The 27,944-nt window shown below is 33.1% G+C and overlaps 5 protein-coding genes and 1 pseudogene across 5 annotated transcripts; 4 read left to right on the top strand and 2 right to left on the bottom strand.

Annotated features, from left to right (window-relative positions):
• The first annotated feature begins 45 nt into the window (after positions 1–45).
• Positions 46–2,862, top strand: LOC114400760 (TOM1-like protein 2). The gene is made up of 3 exons (XM_028363388.1): positions 46–770; positions 1,513–1,794; positions 2,242–2,862. Exons 1-3 carry the CDS (start codon positions 285–287, stop codon positions 2,665–2,667), a joined length of 1,194 nt encoding a protein of 397 aa, XP_028219189.1. The 5' UTR covers positions 46–284; the 3' UTR covers positions 2,668–2,862.
• A 4,007-nt stretch (positions 2,863–6,869) lies between these two features.
• Positions 6,870–9,994, top strand: LOC114399300 (glycinin G3). Its single transcript, XM_028361467.1, has 4 exons — positions 6,870–7,211; positions 7,865–8,109; positions 8,422–8,946; positions 9,386–9,994. The coding sequence occupies exons 1-4, from the start codon at positions 6,926–6,928 to the stop codon at positions 9,773–9,775; spliced, it is 1,446 nt and encodes a 481-aa protein (XP_028217268.1). The 5' UTR covers positions 6,870–6,925; the 3' UTR covers positions 9,776–9,994.
• A 1,079-nt stretch (positions 9,995–11,073) lies between these two features.
• Positions 11,074–13,360, top strand: LOC114399738 (conglutin alpha 3-like). Its single transcript, XM_028361955.1, has 4 exons — positions 11,074–11,417; positions 11,603–11,835; positions 11,971–12,660; positions 12,902–13,360. Exons 1-4 carry the CDS (start codon positions 11,132–11,134, stop codon positions 13,301–13,303), a joined length of 1,611 nt encoding a protein of 536 aa, XP_028217756.1. The 5' UTR covers positions 11,074–11,131; the 3' UTR covers positions 13,304–13,360.
• Positions 13,361–17,708: 4,348 nt separating this feature from the next.
• LOC114399476 lies at positions 17,709–18,541 on the top strand. The gene has a single exon (XM_028361678.1). The coding sequence runs from the start codon at positions 17,866–17,868 to the stop codon at positions 18,397–18,399; it is 534 nt and encodes a 177-aa protein (XP_028217479.1). The 5' UTR covers positions 17,709–17,865; the 3' UTR covers positions 18,400–18,541.
• Positions 18,300–20,390, bottom strand: LOC114398847 (annotated as a pseudogene).
• Positions 20,391–25,248: 4,858 nt separating this feature from the next.
• On the bottom strand, positions 25,249–27,470 carry LOC114399604 (transcription factor MYB14-like). Its single transcript, XM_028361810.1, has 3 exons — positions 27,221–27,470; positions 26,936–27,065; positions 25,249–26,071 (listed from the first exon to the last, which is right to left on the bottom strand). Exons 1-3 carry the CDS (start codon positions 27,351–27,353, stop codon positions 25,459–25,461), a joined length of 876 nt encoding a protein of 291 aa, XP_028217611.1. The 5' UTR covers positions 27,354–27,470; the 3' UTR covers positions 25,249–25,458.
• Between the last annotated feature and the right edge of the window lie 474 nt (positions 27,471–27,944).

Below are 27,944 nucleotides of genomic sequence, written 5' to 3'. Positions count from 1 at the left end.
TTCCTCAGCAGACAAGTCGGGAGAAAAACAGTTAGACAAATCTCAGTCTACGGCATTGAAAAAAACACACGTGGCACAAGCAATTGATCACTTTATTCACACCACTACACACATGACGCCTTTCTCTCTGTTTCGTGTTCACCTTTATCATCTTCAAAGCTCAGCTCTTCACTTTCCACACATTTCACCCGATCTAGTTAGTGTTCCCAAAAACAAACATCCCAGGTTCGTTACACAACAACAAAAAAACATTTCCCGTTGGTTTTCTTTCATTAGTTTTCGCGATGGAGCGGTTGAAGTGGGCTCAACTGGGGGAGAGGCTGAAGATGGGTGGGGCCCAGATGGGGCGAATGGTGAGCGGAAAAGTGAAGGAGATGCTTCAGGCGCCGACGCCGGAGTCGAAGATGGTGGACGAGGCCACGCTGGAGACAATGGAAGAACCTAATTGGGGCATGAATCTCAGAATCTGCAGCATGATCAACAGCGACCAATTCAACGGCTCCGAGGTCGTGAAGGCCATCAAGAGAAAGATCAACCACAAGAGCCCCGTGGTTCAGGCTCTCAGCCTCGACCTCCTCGAAGCCTGTGCCATGAATTGCGACAAGGTCTTCTCCGAAATCGCTTCCGAGAAGGTTCTCGATGAGATGATTCGCTTGATTGATAACCCGCAGGCCCAGCACCAGACTCGCAGTCGGGCTTTTCAGTTGATTCGGGCCTGGGGCGAGTCCGAGGATCTCGCATATCTCCCCGTCTTTCGTCAAACTTATATGGTCAGTTTTCTTCTTTTTTTTTGTTGGCACGTGGTTTTGATTGCTTCAGGAATATATATTATATATAGCCATAACGGGATTACTTGTTTGTTACTCTTGTCTTTTTACTCTCTATTATGTTGTCTTTTTCATTATTTGTTTTTGACACTCGCTTGATTTTTATTGTTATGTGTTGCTTCTGGATATTGTTTGCATAAATATCCGATGCAAAATTAGATTTCTCGTGGAGTTAGGAATTTGTGAAACACTATCTTAGTAGTCCCTGAAATTAGAAAAATGTCAAATCAATTTTTGAAATTGAAATTTGTTAGTCATGTTAATCCTCCCTGTATTTAACTTTGTTAAGGACTATGATAATAATAATAAGTTACAAGATTTAGAAACTACAATAATAATTTGGACATTTCAGAGATCTGAATGACAGTGATTTCAATTTTAGGGATTTATTTGATATTTTTCTAATTCAGGGACTACATAACAACACCTCGCATATTCAGGGAGTATTGATTAAAATGGAGTTTACTCATTTCTCAGGTGTCACTGGGGATTTTATCTTTTACAGAATATTGATTTTGAAATGTTTAACTGTATTGGGCTTCATGTTCTCACTTATTTTCCACACTTCTATTTCTACATTTTATTATGCAATACCTTCTATTTGTACATTTTACTGTGATAGATTCTTTTGCATCCTTCTCTTTCACATTTATTTGAATCCTACATCCTCCCTTATTGATGGCAGTGTTTGAAAGGAAGGGATGAACCACTTGACATGGCAGGAGGAAATTCACCACCTGTTCCGTATGCCTCCGAGTCATATGCGCATCAATATCCTGTAGATCCCCCTGAAAGATACCCAATTCCCGAAGCTGAACTACACGATATTGATGATCCAGCAGCTTTCTCTTCTAATTACCAACACACATCAGTTGAGGAGAGGAAAGAGAATCTCGTGGTTGCTCGAAACAGTCTTGAATTGCTCTCAAGCATATTGAATTCTGAGGCAGAGCCAAAACCTTTGAAGGTAAACATCTTGATGTTAGAGAAAATCAACATTACCTGAATAATAAATTGGTGTTTTGTATACTACTTCATCATTATGTTTTTTGTATGTGTCCAGTCTTTCTTTCGTCTCTTTTTTCTTCCCCATGCTTTCCATTTATGGCCTTGTTCGGACAGACTTTTCAATAAGTAATTGTAGGAGAAGAAAATAAGAAGTTAAGATATATTAAACTTCTCGGACAAGTTAAAATCAACTTATGCATTCTAACATCTATAGAATAAATTCTCATTTAACTTCTCCAAAAATTGAGATGCATAAGTTGATTTTAACTTGATGGCAGAAGGTTGATCTATTGTTTTATATTTCTTGTGTTTGTGGAAGAAGTATTTGCCTTTTATTTTCTTCTCTATATTGCTGACAGAATAGTTGTTTAATGATTGAATTTGCAATAATTTTGTGTGGCTGTAGGAAGATTTAACTATGAGCTTGTTGGATAAGTGCAAGCAATCACTCTCTATCATCAAGGGGATTGCGGAAAGCACTACAAACGATGAAGCGACACTTTTTGAGGCTTTATATCTCAATGATGAGCTGCAGCAGGTAGTTTCTAAATATGAGGAGTTAGAAGCTGCTCAAAGTTATGGGGCACAACAACCTCAAAATGCTGACACTGACAAGCATGATGCCGAAGCTGTTCAAAATCCCAATGAAGTACCCAAAAGTGATGAATCTGAAGCTGCTCAGAATCTGGATCGAAAGCTTCCTCAAAAGTCTAACACTCTTAAAGTCAATGCAACTGGGGGCGAGGGGGATGGTCTTGCTGAAACTAAAATAGTGGATGATGGCACGAAGGAGAAGAATGCTGAATCTAGTTTCAAGCGAGATACCGAATGAGGAAAGCATAGTTGGATTATATGTGTGCTCTAGCATCTTATTTTGTCTTTGTTCGTATTTTGTAATAAGCTATTGTCCTTCTATGTGGGTTTTTTTACATTGCCCAAATATGTAATTGGCAGGAGTTTCATCCCGATGATTATGATATCATATGCTAGTTTCACATAATGTTTATGTGATTTGCACATTATGATCCGCTTCCTTGTATTATTAATGCGAGAAGGGGATGAAGTTAGGACTGTTGTTAGTGCATGGAGTGTGGAGACCACTAATCGCGCACATTGGAGTATAGATTAGAAAATCGGACACAAAGGAACCGGGATTCTTACCCTTTATTTTATTCAACACACTTACAGATTAAAAAGGAAATATAAAAAAAAGTTTATTCTAATTAGACACTTCTGTTTTCAAGTGAGGAAATATATATAGGATCAGGCGGCTTCTACACTTGAATCTGACCTTCGAATTGGGCTAATATTATTTTTTTGTTTATTCGTTTAATTTTTATTAATTAAATTTGGTTATCATATTATCTTTTTCTGTTTAAAAAAGGGTTATCATGTTATCTTTTAGCATCAGTGTACAAGTACAACTGTACAAAATTGTTGCCGATCGTTTGAGAATTGAAACTTTGAAATTACTATGAAGAATTGATTTGTTTGAGTTTTATTTATAATGTAGTGTTTTGTTTCATGTATTATATAGAAATGACTACTTTGTTTAGTTATCACTTTCTTGTTGGAAAGGATGAGTGCATGTTACGGTTTTTACCTGAAACTTGAGTTTTAGCACTACATAAAATATTATGAAGCATGTGCACAAGTGAAGTGCAAATTTATTATTAAGAATTCATCCTATTTCTAACTTCTTATGGGCTCAACTGTCAAGATAAAAAGCCAAACATATTATATATCCCTTTACCTTATATACTTCACGTCTCATATGCTACGTTGGTTGGTACGTGTGATTGAAATTCAAGAATCATGGCTCTTATAATAGTTTAATTGATCGATTTTATGTTGTTATTAGGTGATGATATCCATGGCATCCAAAAATCTGAACTTCCTTGAGCAGATTTCTAGCGCTGATGAGCTCAACAGAAACCATAAACAATTTAAAGAGCGAAAGAAAAGGCTGGATCTGAAGAAAAATCAGCTCTTGTTTAACAGAAGAATAAAACGAAAGAACAATAGGAGGAAGTAGAGGAACATCTCTTGCAAGATCAACTGATAAGTATATCTTTTTCACTTTAGGTATGTGTGCACATAGAAGGCAGCTTTCAGTTATATCCAGTTTGCTCTTATTTTGATTAGAAAAATTCTGGGGTGCTACAAGTGCAAGGGAAATCTCTTGCTCTGTATTTCTTAGTGTACCCCATCAGATATAGCACTACGAATGCATTTAACTCAGAGAAAGCGATGACCACCTTGTTGATATGATGCACATCCAATAGAAATCAAGAGAAATTTCTTGCTTTGGAAGCACATAAGAATTTATATATTGCCAAATGAATTTGTAGAGGCAGAGTCCTTTTTTGGTGAGGACCTTCTCAGTGTGATGAAAATGAAAATTGTGTTTAGTGGAGGGAATTTGGATTGCTATTATGATGTTACAAAGCTGAAAATATAGGTTTAAGATACTGGTGGGATACGAACAGAATTTAGCATATTTTATGACACATTGGTTATGCATATTGAAGACTTTATTGTGTGCTTTTCACATGTTTTCCATACAAATTGATGTACAATTACAGTGAATGATTTCATTCATCTTCAGATATTATTTGCATTCAACAAAAGAAAATGTAAGACTATCCCATTGGAAAGCATTTTCAGTTTCAAATTTCAACAAGTTCTGAATGAGTTACATGCATGTGCAAGTTCTGCATGGCTCTCCTTGTCTAATATTAGATGAGCATGATTAACAAATAATTTATAGTCATTTAGTGAGTTTCTCTGTTCAGGTATGGCTTAATACAAGATGGTTACACGTGCATTTCTGGTTACAACTTACGAGATAAGCTAGCTAACTCCTACAGATTGCTGAATCCGTTTGTCGCGTGGGTTCAACTTGAAGATGCTGCCTTAAAAGTTCTAAATGACAGGTGGTATGATACATGCAGGAGCCATGCTCATGTGGGATCTGCATATATATGTGATGGTTGGTACTTGGTGATATTGATACTGCATTGGACTCTGAAAAAGGTAACTTTCTTCACATTATTAACTGATTGGAATATTTGTTATTTTGGCCTTGTTGTTCTTGTCGTTATATTATTGCTGCCATAAATCCATTCTATCTACAAGTTGCATAGAAAGCAATGATTATTTTCTGCAGCTGTTACTTGTTGAGAACTCTCACATTTGATCTGACCAAATACCAGTAATCCTAAATGCACATATAACTAGTTGCATTCGTCCTTTTGGTTATAGCCTTATAGGGGACCGAACTTATGATGGTTATCCCATTTTCATTCGTGGTCACTGACCTAATTAAATTTATGTGGTCACTGGTCTCATTTTTAAAATTATATACTAGTAAGTAGTGTGCTATGCATAGTCATAGACTCATAGTCATAGTGGATGTTTTCTTCCATTAATTAAAAGACGTATGGAACATGTGGTCACGCATTACTCACTAATCCTATGAATATGGGTCCACACTCAGATCAAGTGTTTTTCTGGGTGGTTGTTAGTTTAGGAGTAAGTGAGCTGAGCGGGTATAGACTATAGAAAATGATTTTGACAAAGTAATAAATAATAACACATAATGGTCTTAGATCACAGCTATTTATAAGGATGGTTACCAACTCTGTTGGCGTAAAATGAGAGGACCATTGAATGTCTCTTGCTCTAATCAGGGTCCACATTATTAGAGGTTACCTTACAAATCCTTCCCCTAGAACGTGCTGGAGTGAGTTTATCACGTAAACTAACAAGTCTATGAATGTAGGATGATAACCTTTACTGATCACCAGTTTATTGATTTAAATTGAAGACCATAGAGTGATGAAGATTGAACCGGGAATAACACTTTTAAGAATTTAGCTCATGACAGTAACAATATAGCTCCGTCACTGGCTCTAGCTCAAGTGTGCTCCACCATATATAGAAAGGAGTTTTTTAAAAGGACAAAATTTAAATACAGGTCTTTACATGTTATTTGTCCTGGTCTCTAATTAGAATTAAAATTTTATACGGGTAATTTACCTAATAAAATTTTATAATAAAAAATTATATAAATTATCAGAATTAAACTTTAATTCTAGTTAATTAGAAAATTTTAGGTTTAAATACAACTTCAGTGATCTTATTTTATTTATTCTGTAATTTTAGTCTCTTTATTTTGAAATAAAAATTTTGATCCTTCAATTTTAAAAAATTCACAATTAATTTTGATTTCATTTTCAATTTTGTCATTTATTTATTTTATTTCTTATATTTTAATTGAACAAATAATTTATTGATGACACTTTAAATGAATTTTTTAGGTTTAAGATTAAGTTAAATTAAAATAAAAAGCATAAAACATAAATAAAATTGAGAACTAAACTAAAATTATATTTTTTAAAATAAAAAAATCTCTATTTCTGAAATAGGTGAACTAAAATTACCAATAGAAAAAAATAATTAAATGATAAACTTTTGAATAATCTCACTAATCACTTTTAAGATCTCTTATTCAATAAATTTTTCTTTTACATTCATAGAACTCATATCCGAAACCTAAGGACCGAATCAATACCACTCGATATGTTGATAAATAATAATTATTTTAAAATCTAAATCTAGTTAAAATAATTTTTATTTGGTTGAAAATGTTAATATCTTTATAAAAGTACAGTATTACAAGAACAAAATGAGAAAGAAATTGAAATTCAGTCTAATTTATAAATAATCAACCTGCATGTAAAAGGAAAGAAAGAAGCGAGCAGGAAGAAAAGAAATGAAACCATGCATGGTCCCCCCACCCCCAGGACATCATGGGTTTCTGCCATTTGCAATACAAACACTGAAACACCTTTCTCTTTGTCACGTAATCGAGATTCCGAAGCCACCTTACACCATTAACTTAATGAGGTGTAAGACAGAAGGGTTCCATAGCCATGCATACTGAAGAATGTCTTAAGCTCAGCACCCCACTTCTGAGACGTGTCCCTCATTCACCTTCCTCTCTTCCCTATAAATAACCACGCCTCAGGTTCTCCGCTTCACAACACAAACATTCTCTCCATTTGTCCTTGAATATAATACTCAGCATGGCTAAGCTTGTTCTTTCCCTTTGTTTTCTGCTTTTCAGTGGCTGCTGCTTCGCTTTCAGTTTCAGAGAGCAGCCACAGCAAAACGAGTGCCAGATCCAACGCCTCAATGCCCTCAAACCGGATAACCGTATAGAGTCAGAAGGTGGCTTCATTGAGACATGGAACCCTAACAACAAGCCATTCCAGTGTGCCGGTGTTGCCCTCTCTCGCTGCACCCTCAACCGCAACGCCCTTCGCAGACCTTCCTACACCAACGCTCCCCAGGAGATCTACATCCAACAAGGTTTTTTTATTTTATCATCAAATATTAGTTTATTAGTTTTATTAAAAATATTAATCGAAAAAAATCCAACTTACAACCTTTATTCAACAAGGTTCATTTTATCCACACTTTATAATACATACATACATATATATATATATATATATATATATATATATATATATATATATATATATATGTATGTATGTATGATTTACTAACGTATATACCTATATTTTTTTAGCAGAGGACTGTTATTTAGTACAACAAATCATTGCACAAATTGCAAGAAAAGAAACATCAACGGCTGAACTTTTGTTCAAAACAAATACTTAATTGGAAAATAATAAAATAAAAACTGGAAATTGACTTAATGCACTCTTCATGCGTTTTTTAACTAAAACTGTTTCCTACATTAACAAATACTTGCGGGATTTATCAACTTACATATTCTTATCTTTTTAGTATGAATACATTAGCAAATTATATCATTGTATATTTTAAGATATTCTTTATCTATAATTCACTGGTAAAAAAACCATATTAGCAAAACCCTCAAGAGTAACGTTAAGGACATCGATAATGTTTTGTTTGTATCAGTTTTCAGAATTAAAACATTTTGAAACGAAAATGGTTATTATAGTAATGTTTTTGTGATTGTTTAATGTGAATAGGTAGTGGTATTTTTGGCATGATATTCCCGGGTTGTCCTAGCACATTTGAAGAGCCTCAACAAAAAGGACAAAGCAGCAGGCCCCAAGACCGTCACCAGAAGATCTATCACTTCAGAGAGGGTGATTTGATTGCAGTGCCAACCGGTTTTGCATACTGGATGTACAACAATGAAGACACTCCTGTTGTTGCCGTTTCTCTTATTGACACCAACAGCTTCCAGAACCAGCTCGACCAGATGCCTAGGGTACGTGAGCCACATATATAGCATTAGATATTAGAATTCTTTAAAGATTTAAATATCTTTTTGGTTTGTTTGCAGTTGCACTTTTTAATTTAGTATCTATAGATTAAATGTCAATTTTATCTTCATAATTGTGTTTTTTTATGCAATTTGGTCCTCGTGGTGAAATCACTTTAAATAACTGGAAAAAATTGTAGCTGATAAAAAAAAGAAATTGGACAACGTTGTAACATGCATTAAGATTAGAACTCTTAAGTTCTAATACTGGTTACAGAATTAACAAGTATTTGTTTTGATAAAATATACACTTGGCAGAGATTCTATCTTGCTGGGAACCAAGAGCAAGAGTTTCTACAGTATCAGCCACAGAAGCAGCAAGGAGGTACTCAAAGCCAGAAAGGAAAGCGTCAGCAAGAAGAAGAAAACGAAGGAGGCAGCATATTGAGTGGCTTCGCCCCGGAATTCTTGGAACATGCGTTCGTCGTGGACAGGCAGATAGTGAGAAAGCTACAAGGTGAGAACGAAGAGGAAGAGAAGGGTGCCATTGTGACAGTGAAAGGAGGTCTCAGCGTGATAAGCCCACCCACGGAAGAGCAGCAACAAAGACCCGAGGAAGAGGAGAAGCCAGATTGTGACGAGAAAGACAAACATTGCCAAAGCCAAAGCAGAAATGGCATTGACGAGACCATTTGCACAATGAGACTTCGCCACAACATTGGCCAGACTTCATCACCTGACATCTTCAACCCTCAAGCTGGTAGCATCACAACCGCTACCAGCCTCGACTTCCCAGCCCTCTCGTGGCTCAAACTCAGTGCCCAGTTTGGATCACTCCGCAAGGTACTTACATCATTAATTCATGTTATAAAAGCTCAAAAAATGTTAAAATGATACTAATAGTTATATATAGTAATTAAAATGTGTGACAAAATCATCTTAACACCTGCATGCATATGCATTATTTTTTGTCTTTTTTTGGTGCAAATATGCGCTGTATGTCTATATATATATATATGTTATGGAAAATGTTAACCAGTTTTTTTGGATATTGGTTAAGGAATGAGAAATAATTTTACTAAGATTAAGTTTTAATATGATCTTCATAATAAACATTTTTAAAATTTTTTTAATTAATGTACTTAGTACACTAATTAACAAAATCATATATATATGATTTTCATAGGATTGCAAAGAAAAGAGATATGATTGAGAGATGGAATAATTACTGTGATAATAAAAAGATATGTTATGATTAACGTACACTTGATGTATGGTGCAGAATGCTATGTTCGTGCCACACTACAACCTGAACGCAAACAGCATAATATACGCATTGAATGGACGGGCATTGGTACAAGTGGTGAATTGCAATGGTGAGAGAGTGTTTGATGGAGAGCTGCAAGAGGGACAGGTGTTAATTGTGCCACAAAACTTTGCGGTGGCTGCAAGATCACAGAGCGACAACTTCGAGTATGTTTCATTCAAGACCAATGATAGACCCTCGATCGGCAACCTTGCAGGTGCAAACTCATTGTTGAACGCATTGCCGGAGGAAGTGATTCAGCAAACTTTTAACCTAAGGAGGCAGCAGGCCAGGCAGGTCAAGAACAACAACCCTTTCAGCTTCCTGGTTCCACCTAAGGAGTCTCAGAGGAGAGTTGTGGCTTAGAGCCCTTTTTGCATGTGCTACCACACTTTTGTCCTTTTGGGCACTAGTTAGTGTGCGTAGCAATAAATAAGAACGAATAAAACAACAAAGGCTTTGCTGCCCTTTGTTAAGTATAAAATAACGGGTAATGTAATTGTACCCTTGTGTAATGAGTCACTCAAGTACCTATGCGGGAAAATCATAAATTAAAAGAGAAATTTCAATGAATTTTCTGTCAAATCTCTTTTCTTTTTATTCTTTTGTTTCTTTCTTATCCTTCTTGCAGAACAAAATAAGGAAAATAGTATTGAAAACAATTGGTCCAAATGATAGCTAGCTTTGACAATGATATATAATAGTTTTTATTGTAGAATTTCGTGACATGTTGTGCGCTCTAATTTATTTGTAAGAACCTTCATTGGTTTCGTATGCGTTTCTACGTAACTGCTTGTGGTACTTTTCTCCGGGGTCCAGGGTCCATGTTATCGTCTGCAGCAAAATATAGATCTCGAGAACAATAGAAATAGACCATCAGGTTGTTTGTAGCCATGGTCTCAACCCCTTTGTTTTATTTATTTAATCTTATAATGACCCAGCAATAATTTTGCTTCCTGTTCCCTCCCTCATGCACAAAATCAAAATGGACCACTTAATTTGTATTTCCTGGACTATAGTTCAAAGCCACCTGCATGCCCTAACAAAGTGAGGTGTAAGTAATTTGGATTTTATGACCTGAACTCGGAAGATTGGAGACACAACATCTATTCATATAATAACAAGAGCTGCCTTTATTCAATGCCTACTATATCCTACCTAGTCTAGATAGACATGACTGCATGTATCATGTATGTGAAAGTCGATTCTATATCCAACAACATTAATTTAATATACGAACACAAACTTAAAAAATGAAAAAAAAAATCAAATATTTCAATTAGGTATATCTTAAATTTACAATCATATAAATAACTACTTAAACATGGATCAAGAATTACGAGTTATTAATTTACTTATTCTTATAACCAAATTACAGTATTATTAAGAAAAAGAATATAAGAAGCATTAATTCTAATTAATCTATATAAAAACTGAGCAGGGAGGAGACGCGGAGAATCAGTAAGGAAAGGACAATGACTTAGCACAAGTTAAGGTAGCAGAAATTAATGAGTTTGGATCATTGTGTGAAGAGGCACCGCAAGGCCAACAAAGTTGATGAGGTGTAAGAAATGAGGGTTTGAAAGACATGCAGGCTGCAGAATGTCTACATCTCAGGGACTAATGTTCAGTGACGTGTCCCTCGTTCACGCTTCTCAGTAATCCATAAATCACCACGTAGCAATTCCTCCTTCGCTATCCCTCGCATCTGTTCAGTTCACCATGTTTAACCATTCTGCGCTCCATTATTATTTTCTCCTCTTCTTCACGTGCACGTGCTTAGCACGACAGCAATGCCAGTTCAAGCAGGAGTGCCAACTCGATACCATCCATGCACTGAAACCTGACAACCTCATCGAATCCCAAGGTGGTGTCACAGAGACATGGAACGCTAGCCACCCTGAGCTATGTTGCGCTGGCGTCGCCTTTATCAAGCGCACCATCAACCCCAATGGCCTTCACTTGCCATCCTACGTTAATTACCCCGAACTCCATTTCGTACTCCAAGGTTATCCAACAACCTCATATTCATTCCTCCTCATCAATTAATCAATTATCTTATTCAAGTTAATTAATCTAGTAAAATTGTATAACTAACTAATTATTTTTTATTATTTTATCAATAAATATTAAGCTTTTTTAATTATCCAACCAATCTTATATATTTTGTATATTTAATTAATGAGTTGACAGGTGAGGGAGTGTTGGGAATTGTAATTCCTGGTTGTGACGAAACTTTTGAAGAGCCACAACGGGAGAGGGAACATGATCGCCACCAGAAGGTTCGTTACCTGAAGCAGGGTGACATATTCGCAGTTCCACCTGGAATTCCTTACTGGACCTACAACTACGCCAATGTTTCTCTTGTTGTAATTACCCTCCTTGACACTGCCAATTTCGAAAACCAGCTTGATCGTGTCCCCAGAGTAAGAAATTATCGGCTTCACATGTATAGTATATACTAGTTCATCATATATATTTGGTGATGATGTTAAGGATGTTTTTTTTTTAATTTTCTTTTTTCATTCCCTTGACATTATTAATATGGTGGTATATATTAGAGATTCTATCTTGCTGGGAACCCAAAAGAAGAGCACCCTTGTGGACGCAAGCAAGAAGAAGGTAACAATATAAACATGTTCGGTGGTTTCGACCCGCGGTTCTTAGCAGAAGCATCGAACGTGAAGGTGGGGATAACAAAGAAGCTTCAGTCACACATAGGTGACCAAATCATAAAAGTGGAAAAAGGTCTTAGCATTATCAGGCCACCCTTGGAACACGAAGTTAGAGAAGCAGAAGTAGAAGAAAAACCCAAGACCCGAGAACACTGTGAATGCCAAAAAGAAAGAAAACACAAAGAAGGAGAAGGAGAGGAAGAGGTGGTACAAGAGAAAGAAATAAGAAAGCGCAAGCACCACATAGGAGAACACGAGGGATGTGGTGAATGCGAAAATAAAGAAGAGGAAGAGCAAAGTAGAAGCCGAGAACGCGGCGAGTGGCATGAACATAAAGGACAACAACATGGAAAAGAAAAAGGAAGAGAGAGATATAAGGAAGGTGGTGAAGGGAGAGAGCGTAGCAATGTGTTGGAAGAAATCTTGTGCACTTTGAAGCTGCACGAGAACATTGCTGACCCTTCACACGCCGACATATTCAACCCTAGAGCTGGTCGCGTACGCACCATTAATAGCTTGACCCTCCCCGTTCTCAAATTGCTCCGTCTCAGCGCCCAATGGGTTAAACTCTACAAGGTCACACAAATATATTACCAAATGTTACTTGCTAGTTGTTGTTATCTTTTCCTTCAATCTTATATATATATATATAGTAATTGCATCAGGACCACACTTACAACCACAATAACCGCATTTTTCTAACGATCGCCGCGACCGCAAGACAATTTAAAACCATATTTGATATATGTGTTATAATATATTTTTTATACAAGAAAAGTGAAATTGGTATTAATTGGGTGGTGCTCTGCTTTTGCAGAGTGGTATTTACGTGCCACACTGGAGCATGAACGCAAACAGCGTGGCCTACGTGACGAGTGGAGGAGGGTGGGTTCAGGTGGTGAACTCCCAGGGAAAGTCGGTGTTCAGCGGCGCTGTTGGAAGGGGTCGAGTGGTGGTGGTGCCGCAGAACTTTGCGGTGGCGATACAAGCCGGGAGGGATGGGATGGAGTACATAGTTTTCAGAACAAACGACAGAGCCATGATGGGGACGCTGGTGGGGCCCACTTCGGCCATCACTGCCATCCCAGGAGAAGTGCTTGCGAATGCTTTTGGGCTGAGCCCGGAGGAAGTGAGCGAGCTCAAGAATAATAGAAAGGAGGCTGTTTTGTCTAGCCCTGCTTCTCATCACTCTCCAAATCCCCTCATTGTCACCATGTAATTAATAAACTTATGTTAATGATGTTTATGTTATAAAGAAACGCACTTTACTATCAAATAAATTAATAAGAACACATTATGGATCGAATGCTACAAACTACAAACCTTTGGGTATGCATATAAGCACTTTTTGACTCACTCACTCACTAACATAATATGAAGAAAACACATTAAAGAAGACAAACTTTTGTCAGTTGCTATTTGTACTTTCCTCTAGTATTAGTATACTCCACTTTTTTTGTTTTTGTAATCTTTTTTTTTTTTCAAAATATGCTAATTTAATTTCGCAGACTTCGCCACACACTTTACATTCATGATCAACAAAATGAACAACCTCATACCGTGATGTCTTTCAGTTGAAGTGCCAATTACACGGCAATGTATGAAGTGTACGTTCTGTTCTGTTTAGAATTCCAGCAGTGTTTAAAGAAATGGAATCACGTAATGAAACAGAAGCGATCGTATCTTGTAAGACTTCACAGTTTCTCTTTAATGAAATGTAAAAACAGTTGTAACCGGTTTTGATGCTTGAACTTCTAATTATGCATACGTATTTCTTTTTTGTGTCAACAAAAACGTGTAACCTCCTTGTCACCCCCATGACAAATAGGTGAAATACTTATTTCCTTCTGAAGTGATTAAATAGGGTGTTTTGACAACCAAGTATACACCAGGATTGCATGTCAGAGAAATTTCAACAATATATTTTAAAATACATTGACAAATCCTATCTTTCATATCCGGTTCTTAAGAAATGGTATGACATTTTACTAGTTCTTGCTTGACTATTGGGATATTAATTAGTGTTGATTCACTATATTGTGGTTTTATTATTACATAGAAATGGATATGCCATTCCTCTCACCTTCTCTTCTTTTCCAATATCTAGTTTTTGCTCAACCATTTTGTTTTCCAAGCTTGGAGTTTGATGACAGATAGTACAATTGAAGGTTCTATATGACAAAATTCTAATTTTTCGATGTGTAATTACTAAAATGACTCGAGTCTAACTAAGAGCGTATATAGAACAAATGACATGACTAAATATATGAAACAAATAATATGATTAAAGATATACATGGAACAAATAATATGACTAAACTTATAACTCTTAATTATTTATGATATCTTCAATTAGACTTGAGTTTAAAACTTGTAATTGAGTTTACAACACTATAAAAAATCATGGTTAATGAAAAAATTATGATTGATTCATTTTAGACTCAAGTTGAAACATGCCAAACTTGAATGAAAAAATCCTTCAGAGTGAGACAACAAATAATATAATTATAAACGCTAGTGATGTTATTTTGAGATCCACAGCAGAGTTAGAAGAAGAAGAGACAAGAATGGCTTCACTGTGCACCACGCTCTTCTTTTGTCTCTCCTAACCCTATCTTCCCACTTAGTTGCAGCGGCAGAGAGACACGGTATAGCCGGCTTCCTCTACACTCGGAGCAGAGGCAGATGCACGGCACAGTAAGAAACATAGTGTTCTATTCCGTTGTTAATGATGTCACCTTATGTTTGTGCTTCATAAGGCGGCGTGAGTCAACTCAGCACTAAAAGATAGTTAGTTCTTAGTGAGGATTTTCTCGCATTTATATATATTTTATTTTTACATCATCTCTCTAACAGATGTGGGACAATTTTGTTAATGCTGTGGTTAGATTCTGGAGCGGGAGACATCAACGGTAACCCCTTTGGAGGGTTTCCCTTACAAGGCTTGGCAGGTTAAGACTTTGGTCATAAAAGCGTTGGTGTCACACGCTGCAGCTGCTTCTCAAGCCAATAACAATAACTTGTTGTTGGCTAACCTAATCATATAGCATTGTTGGTATAGTATCGTATAGTATATACTCATGCTGATCCAGTAACGTTTAGTGGTGTTATTGGGTAAGGCCCACTCACTTTACCCTTTTTAATGTTGGTCTTTTTTCTTGGATAGACTCAGAATCCACTACTTTGTGATTTGATTTTGGAATATTGGAATCATTGGAAATGGAGGAAATTAGTACTGATTTTTGTATTTGTGTTATTCGCCACCATACTTCTTCATTTGTCTTTTAATTTTCTTTGGTGTGTGTTGTGTTACGCGTTGGTTCCGTTGTGGTGGAACCAAACTAAACTTACCCGAAAAAACGTGAAAATCTTGTCATTCAATGTAGCTTTACACTCACCGTGGAATTGGATACCATTATTATTCACTCACCACTGAAACTTACGCTTTGTTCTTTCATCATTAACTTGTATTTATAAGTACAGCGCATAGAGCCATAGACGCTTGGTCTTTATGTGATGGGTGGATTCGGTTTTTTGTAATATGATAGAATTTAGTGTATTGTATCTAGAAGAGTCTAGCAAAACATTATCAAACACTTCTAACATACATTATTAGTTAAAATTTATTCACAATTATAATATTTAGAGAGAAACTCATTAAATGCTACATGAAACTTATTAATTTTTAATAATAATAATAAAGAGTATACTTAAGGAAGTGTGTCAAAAATTTTGCTATTAACATTTTTCATTAAATCTATACATTTGTGATTTAAGAGTAGAAAAAATTATTATTATTTTTCATCTTTTAAACAAAATGATTGACATGATAAAAATAGATAAAACAATGACCTGTAAGAAAATATTATAAAGATAGAATAACTTGAGTAAATCATCACATTTTCTTGAGATTATAACTAGGCCTCGATTAATTTGGTGTTTAACTTTATAAACATAAATCACTTCTATTTCAAAATCAATTTTAAATAAACTAATTGCAATCAAAATTAATTCTAGAAATGTTCATCTAAACACGTACTAAATTGTTTAGTAAACTTAAATAATTTTGTAACTAATATTCTTCACCATACAATAGTCAATTCTTATAAACAAAACGAAGTGGTTTTGTTTATTCTTTTTACACTCAATAGTGGTAAAATATGAAAAAATTGAAAACTTAAATAGTAAAATTCACAAAAATAAATTGGTGATAAAATTTATAAAATAATAAAATTTAGGTGATAAAATTTATAATTAAATCTCAGTCTTTTCCACAAACAGACTGTGCCGTGTGGGTTTCTGCCTCTAAACTTGCAAATGTGATAGTTTTCTGTAGTTTTTTTTTTTTTTTTTTACAAAAACGTGATAGCTCTTAATTCATTCAGATATTGATATGTGTAGGATAGAAATACTTTGAGCAGAATTAGGTTTGACATATAAGCATATTTTAATGGTCTAATTTATGATAATTTAACATTAAGATAGATAAAAATATGTATGTGAAACTTTATAAGAGTGAAATCTAACTTATTTATATGATATAAACATATTTTTAAGGTTTAATATAATGTTCATAATCTTATTTAAAAATATATTTTACAACAAGAAATTTAAATATGACATAAATTTATTTTTCAATAAACTTTAACTTGACTTTTTATGTAGATTAACATAATTAACATTTAAAAAAATAAATAAATGTAAGATTTTAAACAATTATAACAAATTTAATATAATCATAATACTAATAATGAAGATCATTTATAATTTTTTAAATAGGCCAACTTGTTAAGCCTAAAAGGTTTTTTGGATGACTTAAGGGGTCCAGTTTAACTAAAAAGATTTTATTAAGATATTTGTTATATTCACTTCCTTTTTTCTAACTATAGTACACTCTCACTCTTCTTTTTTAAACACAAATGACTTAAATAATCTTTTTATTTCAAACCCTCTTCTTTTTCTAACACAGTTGCACACTCCCTCCCTCCTAATAATGCACTCCATCTATGGCAATAAAACATTCCTTTCTTTCTCACCTTTTGGCTTTACTTATCTCATAACTTTATTCTCTTACTACAAATTTGGAAAAGTGTTTACAAACTTCATACATAGTTTGCACAAGTTGTGTAATTTGGCCGAAAGTTCAAGAGGTTGATGAAAAATAACGGAAAAAGTTGATGAAAAATGTTTGAACATTTTGTTTTTTTGTAACATTTATGCTATAAGACATTTAGAGACAGAATAAGTTATAGTTATTATAGAATTTATCATGTGATAGGAAAAAAAATAAAGTTAAATATGAGATGCTAATAAAATGTTTAAAACAAGTGAGAATTTATTGCTATGCTGATCACACACAATTTCTGAAATAGACCGAGTCTTGTCTCTTACTTAACAAATTAATAGTGTAAATCATTAACAAATTATCAAGTAAAAAGAATGAGGTAGATTCTAGATTTAAGTTAATGTCAGCTTAATAATTAAGCAAGCTAGGTCGTTGGTGCTGGAGAATTTGGCAGATTTTACCTACTGCAGCTTTATGCTCGTCTTGTCAAAAAATATTGAGCGCGTAATAACTAAGCCACCCCTCACAGCAAAACCACCATATATGAATACAGTAATATACTATTCCGCAACATGACACTGCAAAAAAGGGAATCTAACCCATGCTACCATGTTATAAATTAAGGACCCAAGTTTCCATTTGAACTTGAGTTTAACTTTAACCCACCTATTAAATCCTCCTCTTCTGATTTGAAGCATTGCTCTCTCCTCCTATCAATGAAATCCTGCATAAGCCTAAGGCTAAGGCTAAGCCTTCCACCTGCTAGAAAGGCATGGAAGAGCTTCACTTCCACCCTTGGTAAGCTTCATAAGTCCAAATCCAAAGCCATGAAGAAACCTAGAAAGCATTATTCAAAAACTACCACTAAAAAGGTTACCAAGGCCCCTCCTAAGTTCCTTGCTACCAAACGTTTTCGCAGCAAAAAGTTAGCCTTAGCCACAGTGAGAAGCTTCATCTTCGGGTTCCACAAGAAGCCTGCACCTGTGTATATTGACAAGCTCTTTAGAGAGCCTTCATGTGACTTGGTGGGGCATTTGAAGCCACAGACAGCACACAAGCCACGAACTGAAAGGCTCTCTGGGGGAGAAGAAACAACAAAGGGTTGTGGATCTTGCAGTTCAGATGACGTGTGGGAATCTTTGGCTTTAGCTTCACCTCAAATGCAAGGAATAGATGAACGAGCAGAGGAGTTCATCACTAGATTCAGACAAGAGATGGCAGAGCAAGAGATGATAGCAAGAAATTTGTAGCAAGACATGGTCACTATGCTATAGTTGATCCAGGATCTCAGTAAAAGTTGTTGTGTAATAACTGTCAAATTATAATAGATCTATTAGCTTGTTAATGACTAGTATGTTTGGATACTCTATAAACTTGTTGTTTTGTTTGTTATTTCCTCATTTATTGATATAGTAAACAAAATAGAAAGACTACTATGTTAACCCAATTTTTTTTAACTTAATAAATAACTTCAAGTTTGAACATACAATAAAAGCTTAAGGATACGTAGAAGTTATTTGAGATTTTTTTTTAATTTAAAAGTTTTCGTAAAAACAAGTTAAAGCTTTGATTTTCTTAATTTACAACTATGACATGAAAGATAACTGATTAAAAAAACTAATACCTCAGTGCCTATAATGAAAGCACCAAAAGACAATTACTTATTATAAAAAAAATGTAAGTCAAATCATATATGTGCATGACTTTTCATTACTTAGAAACCCTTCAAGCCCAAACTGCTAATGTCAGGGGGCATGTAACACTAATATCAAGAGTCTCATATTAAAAAATAATGATGTACACGTTAGTAAAATCTACATATATATCGACCTTGGTAATTAAGGTCAACAAACTTATTGGCACAAAAATGTGATTAATTTCACAGGGTGTACAATAAGACACAAAAAATGATACTAACAAAATATTCCAGCAGCACCAGTGCAATAGCTATTAAAGCTGAAACTAAAACGCATGCAAGTTGCAAATGCTAGCTGCACTGTAAAGATTTGGAATGCATATCTTACCTGGCCCCTAATAATTCTACCAGCATGATCATACTCAACTTGCATTTCGCTTTGACCCTGCAGAAGTTCTCTTGGAGGGTTGTCCTCATCAGCTGCATTGCCATATACTTCTCGATAATGGTTTCCTTCATTTGAGACTTCAATTTCTCCTTCTCGGTCTTGAAATTCTTATAGTGAAAATTCAGCTTTGGATGGAGCTGCTTGCATGTGAACATCTTGTCCTTTCTCAAATGCTTCCCGAGCATGATGTAAATTTCATTGAATTCCAAAGCTACCCCACTATTTCTATGTTGGTTATCTCCCTACAGTACAAAACCAGTTTTAATCCAAATACAAGATTAACAATAGGAATAAAAATAAATTAAACATAGCAATATATTTTCATTCAAGAGATAAGTTACCCCATAAAACTTTTCATTTGGATCTGCATCCGGAAGTGGATCTTCACGCGTGAACCTGGTCTTGGGATCACAGTGTGCAGAATTGACCGCAGCATTAATAGGATATTTTGCAGTATCCTCTCGAATAAGTTGATTCCTGAAGAAAAATAAATTCAGCTCCAATTCGTCCAAGATAAATAATGAAAGAGATAATCTCATGCAACAAAGTAATTTGGCATTGCAATATTATAATGATGACAACATAAAATTACTTCAGTTCCTGTGCTCCTACCACCTGTTGTACTCACACGCTTCTCAACCTTTGCAAATTCCATTTGTTTGCTCTCATCAACTTTCGCCTCATCTAACATTAGATTTTCTTCCTCTTCATCCTCATCATTTTGGTTGCTCTTCTCCGACTTCTTCAGCTTCTGTTCTTTTAAGTACTTCTTTCGAGCTTCGTACCTCTCAATGACTCGAGCATAAGTTGATGCATCATAACCATTCCATCTGTCCCGTTTGCCATCATAGTCAAGTTCAAAAGTTTCTATCTTTTCATCAGAGGCAATGTGTTTATTTGTCCATTTTGCTCCCAGTTTCCAAGGTCTTTCCACGCATGACCACAGCTATAACAAGAAAATAAACACTGAAGTACTCAATAAATATTTTAATTTGAAAGAAAAAATGAGAATATATGTGTGTATGTATATCCTAATAACGACACATAATTAAATAACATATTCATAAGTAATATTCACATTATAACACTAGAACAAAGCAAAAGAAAGCAATAAAGTTAAAAAGAAAAAAGAAAACTCAATTACTAACCCATCCCATCTGTTATGCTATTTTGTAGTTTAAAGAACAGGGGGAAAAAACTAATTAAAACATAAAATAACTTGATAAACCAAATACATGTTGAATAGCAGATAAATTCCACTCAAGAAGCCAACAAAATCAGTCAGAAGTTCGACTTAGAGATCAAAACCATATGGAGCATACATAACAGAAGCAGACATGTGCACATACACATAATTTGACAGAGAGACATCACTTACTTCTCACATGCACCTGTTCGATACCTGACTGCCTGAAAGATTTTAGCACCTCTATCGTACCATGAATTGGTGTAATTGGGATCAGATTTCCATTTTCTTTTATGTTTCAAACTCTACAAGTCAAAAGAAAGAAGCAGAAGAATATTTAATAACACATTTGAATAGAAATCTGGACATTACTGAACAGAACAATGCCAAAGCCACCCAAAAATAGAAATTACAGAAGCATAGAACCTAATTGTATAGATAAATAAATTAAAATTACAATAAAATCCAATAAAATATTGACCCATACTTTGAATCAGTTTGGATTTTTACCGATACATTTTGTTTATAAGAACCAGCGGAAACACAGCCAGTCGCTGTCCTTATTATATATATAAATATAATTTTTTTATAAATATTAACTAAATTATTCTTCTTGTTTCTTAATTTATTTATTATGTTTAATTTAATCCTTTATTTTTAATATATTTAATTAAGTATCTTATTTTTTAAGAGAAATTAAATTTAATTTCTTTATTTTTTAAAAATTCAATTAGATCTCCTGTTATGTAAAATTAAGTTGGTTTATGTTAGCTTCAAACATTTTTCGAAATGCAGTTAAATTTGGTTTAAAATATAACTAAATTGAATAAAAAAAATTTAAAGATAAGATACTTAATTGAAACTAAAAAAAAAAAGAAACAAATCAAATATATTTTAAAAAATAAGGACCCAATTAAAACTTTTAAAAATAAAGAAATCAAATTAAACCTAAGAAATAAATTTTTTTATTTTTTTCTTGAAAATTTATTCACAACAATATTTTTTAATATCTATTTTATTAAATTATTTGATATTTTTAATTGCTTGATAGAATATATTAGTGAAGTAGTTTTGCTTTTCAAATTTTTAAGGATGAACAACATAATCAACTATTGTTTAAAAACGGTCATTTTCTTAATTTTAAAATTCTGAATTAGTTTATTATTCTATTCTTTTTTTAATAAATCACTATTATTTGAAAATTTGTTGTTTTATTTCATTTTTAAAATTCAAAAATACTATTATTTAAAAATTTCCAATTTTTTTAATTTTAAAATTTCAACTCATTATTTTTTTGTTATTAAGTTTTTAAAGTAAAATTCTCTGGCTATATTATTTTTTACTCTTTTTTCTTAAACTGTCCCATTATTATCTTTGTTTTTAAATTAATTTAAATAAAATAATTGTAGAAACTAATCAGGTTACTCAAAGAAAATAATGGTATAGATTTAATATTTCATTTTAAAGAAAGTTATTTCAAATATATTAAAGAAGTTATTGTCATTTGAGATATATTCTGCGACATTAATGTTATTTCTAACTAACTTTTATCGTGATAGTCTCTTTCTCTGTCCAATCTCTAACCAACTTTTATCAGTTTTGCTTTTCTTATTTTATCCTTTAATTAATAGATATATTGGAGGAAGGAATTACAATATTATTAAGGGATAAAAATGTCTACCTAAAAGTGGAGATTTATCAAAAAGATATCTCGTTCATATAATGATATAGATTACAATAAAATATTCATCTTAGATGATAATGCTATTAGGTGTTCTTCTTGTAGCATTTTTTCGAGAGAAAAAGAAGTTTAACCTTTTGTCTCTTTTAATTTTTATCTCTAATTGAAATTTAATATTTTTAAAAAATCCATAATTAATTAAAATAATATTGCACCATCATATGAAGTATTTAACATAAATTTAAAATATATTTTTTACACTTAACTTTTTTATACTTTTTTATGAATTTAATTATAATATAATTGTTCTTGTCGCAAATGGAACGAATATTTGCATCACTTCAACCCTTAAGTTTGACTCAGAGTTATTAATGATATGTTCTGAATATTTAAGAGTGAATCAATCCTCTTATCCGAGGTTCATTCCTTTTTATATTAATCTTGTTAGGTCTGGGTCTATCACATCTTAATTACTAGTTGTGTAATACTTCTAATTATAGTTAGGTACTTCTAACCAAGTGATTATTTTAAGTGGGTTCGGTAGTGATAACCACGACCAAATAATACTTGTCATTCGCATATGTTGAAGATCGAAATTTATTGTACAACATATATGAATATGTGGTCCAAGGGAACCTTCAATTTGTATGTGTCAAATGTCACCTTAGTCTGATCGAATACCTTATCTGATATAATAATCCGGCATAATAATGTTTATGTATTCAAAAGTATTTATTTATGATAAATTTTAGTTAAAAATTTGATCTATTCAGAAAAACAAGTTTAAAAACTCGATCTTAGTCAAAATGAAGTTGAGATCAAATATTCGGGTGCCCAAGAGTTTGAATTAATTGTCATGCTTACTCATTGGCTCATTGCAAGTACTTGGAGGCTCAACAGGTGTGTAGTTCAAGATTAATATTGAAACATCCTCTTAATAATAGAAAATAAAAAATTATATTTGAAAAGATATTTTAGTTAAGAATTTGTTGGATTATTCGATAAATAAGTTTTTAGAATAATTTATAACATTGCACTTTTTTTTTAAGCAATAATAGTGTTTTTTTTTTTAATTTGAGTTTGGACGAATGTTATTGACTGATTATAATTTTAGAAACTTATTTAAAATTTCCTTTATTTCAATAACGAACATAATAGCGCTATATAGTTTCCGGATTAAAATAATAGTTTGGCCACATAAGAGCATTCGATCGGTATAAAAGTGAGACACTGCACACATGAGCAATTGATCTAATTGTTGTCATTTTTAATTCATTTATTTACATGTCTAACAACATTACTTTTTCCTTTACATACATAAGATAAGCCTATATCTGAGTTTTTTAGTCGGATAGATAGATAACTCCAAATCTTCCTAAGATACGATTATGAACTATGTTAAAAAAATGGTGGGCGGCGTGATTATAATTAGAGTTAATAAAAACGGATGAAAAATGAAGAGTTTTATTTTTTTTTATTACATGGAAACTACAATCTACAACTTCTGCGTAGGAAAAAGAGAAAAGGTGAGATAGTGCAAGTTTGGATATACTTATGCTAGTCAAGCGATTTAACTTAACCCAATAATGACGTGTAAATTATTATATATTTTTAATATTATTTTTTATTTTTGCAAACAAAAAAAAACTATACTGATGATAAATGATTAATAGATACTTATATATGTTATGTGACACAAATAAAAAAATAAAGAGATAAAAGAGAGGAGGAAAAGAATAAATAAATATAATATAGATATTAATAAAGAGGTATTAATGGGATATTTATAATGAAGAAATATCTATATATCCCTTATATATATATATATATATATATATATATGGATATGTCGATATCACATCGTCTCACTCGCACCTCAATGTTATAAAGTTTTTTATATTGTATACTTTAGGAAAATTGTATTATTTGGCATCAACATTAATTAAAAAAATTACAAAGCTTTCACGGGTTTTAATTTATAACATATAACTTCTTTATATTATTGTGTCTTCAATTATTTCATAACTATGATAATTATTTATAAGTAATTATATTAATGAAGTATAATTAATAATTATATTAATTACTTAATTACTTAACAAACTGTTTTAGCAAATATAATAATACATTAAATATAATGGAAAAGGATACCGTCAATGTTTCCCCAGTATACCATTTTAATTAGATAATTATAAAACTTTTATCTTACAAAAACAAAACTCTCTCAACACATTAGTAAGGAAACAAAAGTAAATATGTTTAATGAAAATTAAAATACATTAGTATAGATATATGTAAAAAAAAAAATGAAATGTTTATATGTATCTATGTTATATCAATAATAAAGAAAATACTCACATTTGATTACACAATTCATTAGACAATTTTATTCTTTAATCACTTATTAAACTTGCATTATTCTCTTTTAAACCATGTTAATTACGCTACTACTTTTATATTATCATCAGTTTCTTTGTTCACAACCACTATTATTTTTTATTTAATCTCTAAACATTTTTCTCTTCTCTTCTTCTCTTCGGTTACTCTGTTATTATTTTTTTAAGAAAAAATAGTGAGGCGCAAAGTGTCTATCTTCCCCCTAATAACTAATTGAAAACATAGAGTAAAAGGTTTTCTTCAGTTTGATTTATTTTGAACATTTTTTTATTTTTTTGCATAAAAAAATACTTCAAATTATTAGATACAATAAAAACAAATAGAAATCTTTTTAAAAGGGGTCAAAAAATGTTTTTTTTAACTATAATACTTTTTAGCATCATTTATTTATTTTTACTGAAAATTATGATATATTTTTTCGTGTGCTCAAATACAATAACATAAAAATAAAATAATTGATCTAAACAAATATTTGAGTGAAACTGAATTCCCAAATTAATCAATGATGTCAGATTCAAGTTTATTAATCACAATAACTTATATAAGTTAGTTAAAAATAACTTGTAAACTTTTCAAAAAATCTTATTAAACACCCTCATAAATTATAATATATAATTACGTTAAATATATAGAAAAAGAATCTTACCACTCATAATAACTTTTGTCCGTTTAAGTAGGATTGTCTTGAACAAAAAAATATAGGTGTCTTTAATTAAAAATCAACTATTCTATATAAAGGAACATAGTATTATTATTTCAACACTCATGAGGATTATGGAACAATGTTTTGCTACAAATGACGCTTTTGGTAAAAACATAATGACGTCCAGTAACAATCATCAATGTACACGATTTATTAATTTCTAACAAGGGAATTAATTCAAGTCCAAACAACAGAAGAACAACGACATGTTGAATGAAGGACTTGGTCTCTATTTAAGAACAACAACAATAGCTAACATCACAATTCCAGTAACTGGGTAAATTCCTCAGCTCTCGAGTAAACATTGCACCAAAAATCCATGCCATCGTCGCACGTACTCGACGAACAATCTATAAGGACCCCTTCTTCTGTCACTAGAGGAGACATTGGTTGAAACTGATCATAGTCAAGGGTCGGAAATCCGCTTGTCACGCCGGAATTATCAGATGACAAAACTTCCGACCAGAAATCCTCGTCCAATGCAAGATTATTCTCTGGGGTGTCAATATCATAATCATTAACATTTAAGGACATATCATGATTATTATTAATAATATTAACGTTACTATTGTTGTCACTGGTGGTGAGGGAGGAGGACATGTCGCTAGAACAATGAGGAGGAGATAGTGGCATCATCATGTCCTCAGAGTTCGATCCATGAATATTAACGGGGTCTTGTTGTTCTAGTTTGGCGTCTTGGTTGGATTTGGAGGCGTCCGCATCCAACTTTGGTGGTTGTTTTTTGCTTCGTTTTTTAGTGTGATGGCTTTGTTGGTAATTTTGTGGCAGCCTCTTCTTCAAGTGGGTGTGCCACACGTTTTTTATCTCGTTGTCTGTTCTCCCTGACAACCTTGCCGCAATAGCCGACCATCTGCACAAGGTTATCACAAGATTAGTGGACAAGATCGATAATGATGGAGGAAATATTCATTAAATTAAATAAATTAATAAAGGATACATTAATCAGTATCTTTAGAATATTATGTAAGAAATTAAGAAAGAAAAATATTTATTGTGTAGAATGTTCTTTCTCTTGATAAAAATATTTCTATTTAAATTTTTTTAATCAATACCTTCAGTACCCCTGGGTTAACATTTTTCATTAATAAAATAGGGTATAGCTTGCTGCTCCAAGTCACCATAATAATACAGTAGTAATAATGCCATGGGATATTGAATGATGATGTGCTTAAATATATTATGTTAAAAAAGCACGTGAAATGTTGCAGCAAAAGAGAGAATCTTTGCAGAGCGACATATATCCCACTGATTATGATTTTGCTTCCCTTAAAAACTAAGAAAAAACCAAAGTGCTCATGGGCCCAAACAATGAAACAATTATCTGAAAAAAAGAGCAGTAACTAAACTATTCCCTTTCTTTAAAATAGTAGTAATAATAAAAGAAAACACGAGGCTGCCGATAAATTAAGATTTTGATATGAATTTGTATACTACCAAGAGTAGAAGTTTATGAAGCCATATGCATCTGCTCCTCCATCAGCTTCATGGAACAGAATAGAAAAGGACCCAACATATAGAAATTAATGAAGATATTCCGGGAATCTTTGTTTCACTGTTTGAGCCTGAGTACTATTGGTTTTTCAAATTTCAACCTCTTGGTTTTCGGTGAAAGGATTAATTTCTTTCATTAAGTTGAAGTTAACTTGGATTAAATTATCTATACTAATGTGAAATGCTATGCCAGCTAGGGAAAATATATAATTAGTTTAATTACCTGTTTCCCAACATTTCATGCAAACTGATTATAGTGTCCTCTTCTTCTCTGGTAAAGTTGCCCCGTTTGATGTCCGGTCTCAGATAATTTATCCACCGGAGTCTACAACTCTTTCCACACCTTAATAGCCCTGTTGATCAAAAAGAGATATATAGAAACTTTGGTTAACTATATTCATGAAACGTACCACAATTGAATTCCTATGTTATTTTCTTCAAATAACTTGTTTCAGGCATTTGATCAATAAGAATATTGGGTTAATTAATTATATTCCTTCACACGTACCAGCTAGTTTGGGCAGTGCACGCCAATTAGCATGGCCATAAGTGTTGATGTAATTGATGAGAATTTGATCTTCTTCTGGAGTCCATGGCCCTCTCTTCAACCCCATTTTCTCACAGCATGGAGCTCTCCCCATTGTGATAACTATATTCCTTCAGCTTCTAAAGCCAAAAACTCTCTGTTGTTTTGGATGTTGAAAGCTTGCACTGCTAGCTCTCTCTTGTTTATATATATACACCAAAGTTGATTCAAATCTCACACGAGGGATAGTTGTTCTTTTATATTAGCACGAATGGGGAACTGAGTTGTACATAACAGTACAAAACTCCAAAGTCCAAATTATATGAATAATAATAAATAATGTTATTGGGTCCATCATTGTTTTCTTCTTTCTAAAATGTCGCTCTCCTCGTCGACCTGTGTGTAGGTGTGCGTCTCTTTCACACGATTATTATTTAGTCAAATAAAAACGTGGGGGGTTTGCCTAATATATTTGGCTGTACAACAGTATGACATTAATTAAAATGCTTTTACTTAGAAATTTGAAGCTTCTCGCCGTTGATCATTTGTACTCCTACTTTGTCTGACTGTCCTTTAGTCCTAAAAGTATTTCAGTATTCAACGTGGTAAGTAGCTACATAAACCTTATTCAAAAGAAGAAGAAAATAAAGATTACAGCCGCATCAGTTACATGGTTGAGAACATCACTATATTTTTTATTAGCTAG

This window comes from Glycine soja, chromosome 19, assembly GCF_004193775.1.
Source record: "Glycine soja cultivar W05 chromosome 19, ASM419377v2, whole genome shotgun sequence".
In the NCBI taxonomy this organism is placed as follows: Eukaryota; Viridiplantae; Streptophyta; class Magnoliopsida; order Fabales; family Fabaceae; genus Glycine; species Glycine soja.
Note: the sequence above shows the minus strand (reverse complement) of the source record. Positions and strands in the feature narration are given on the sequence as shown.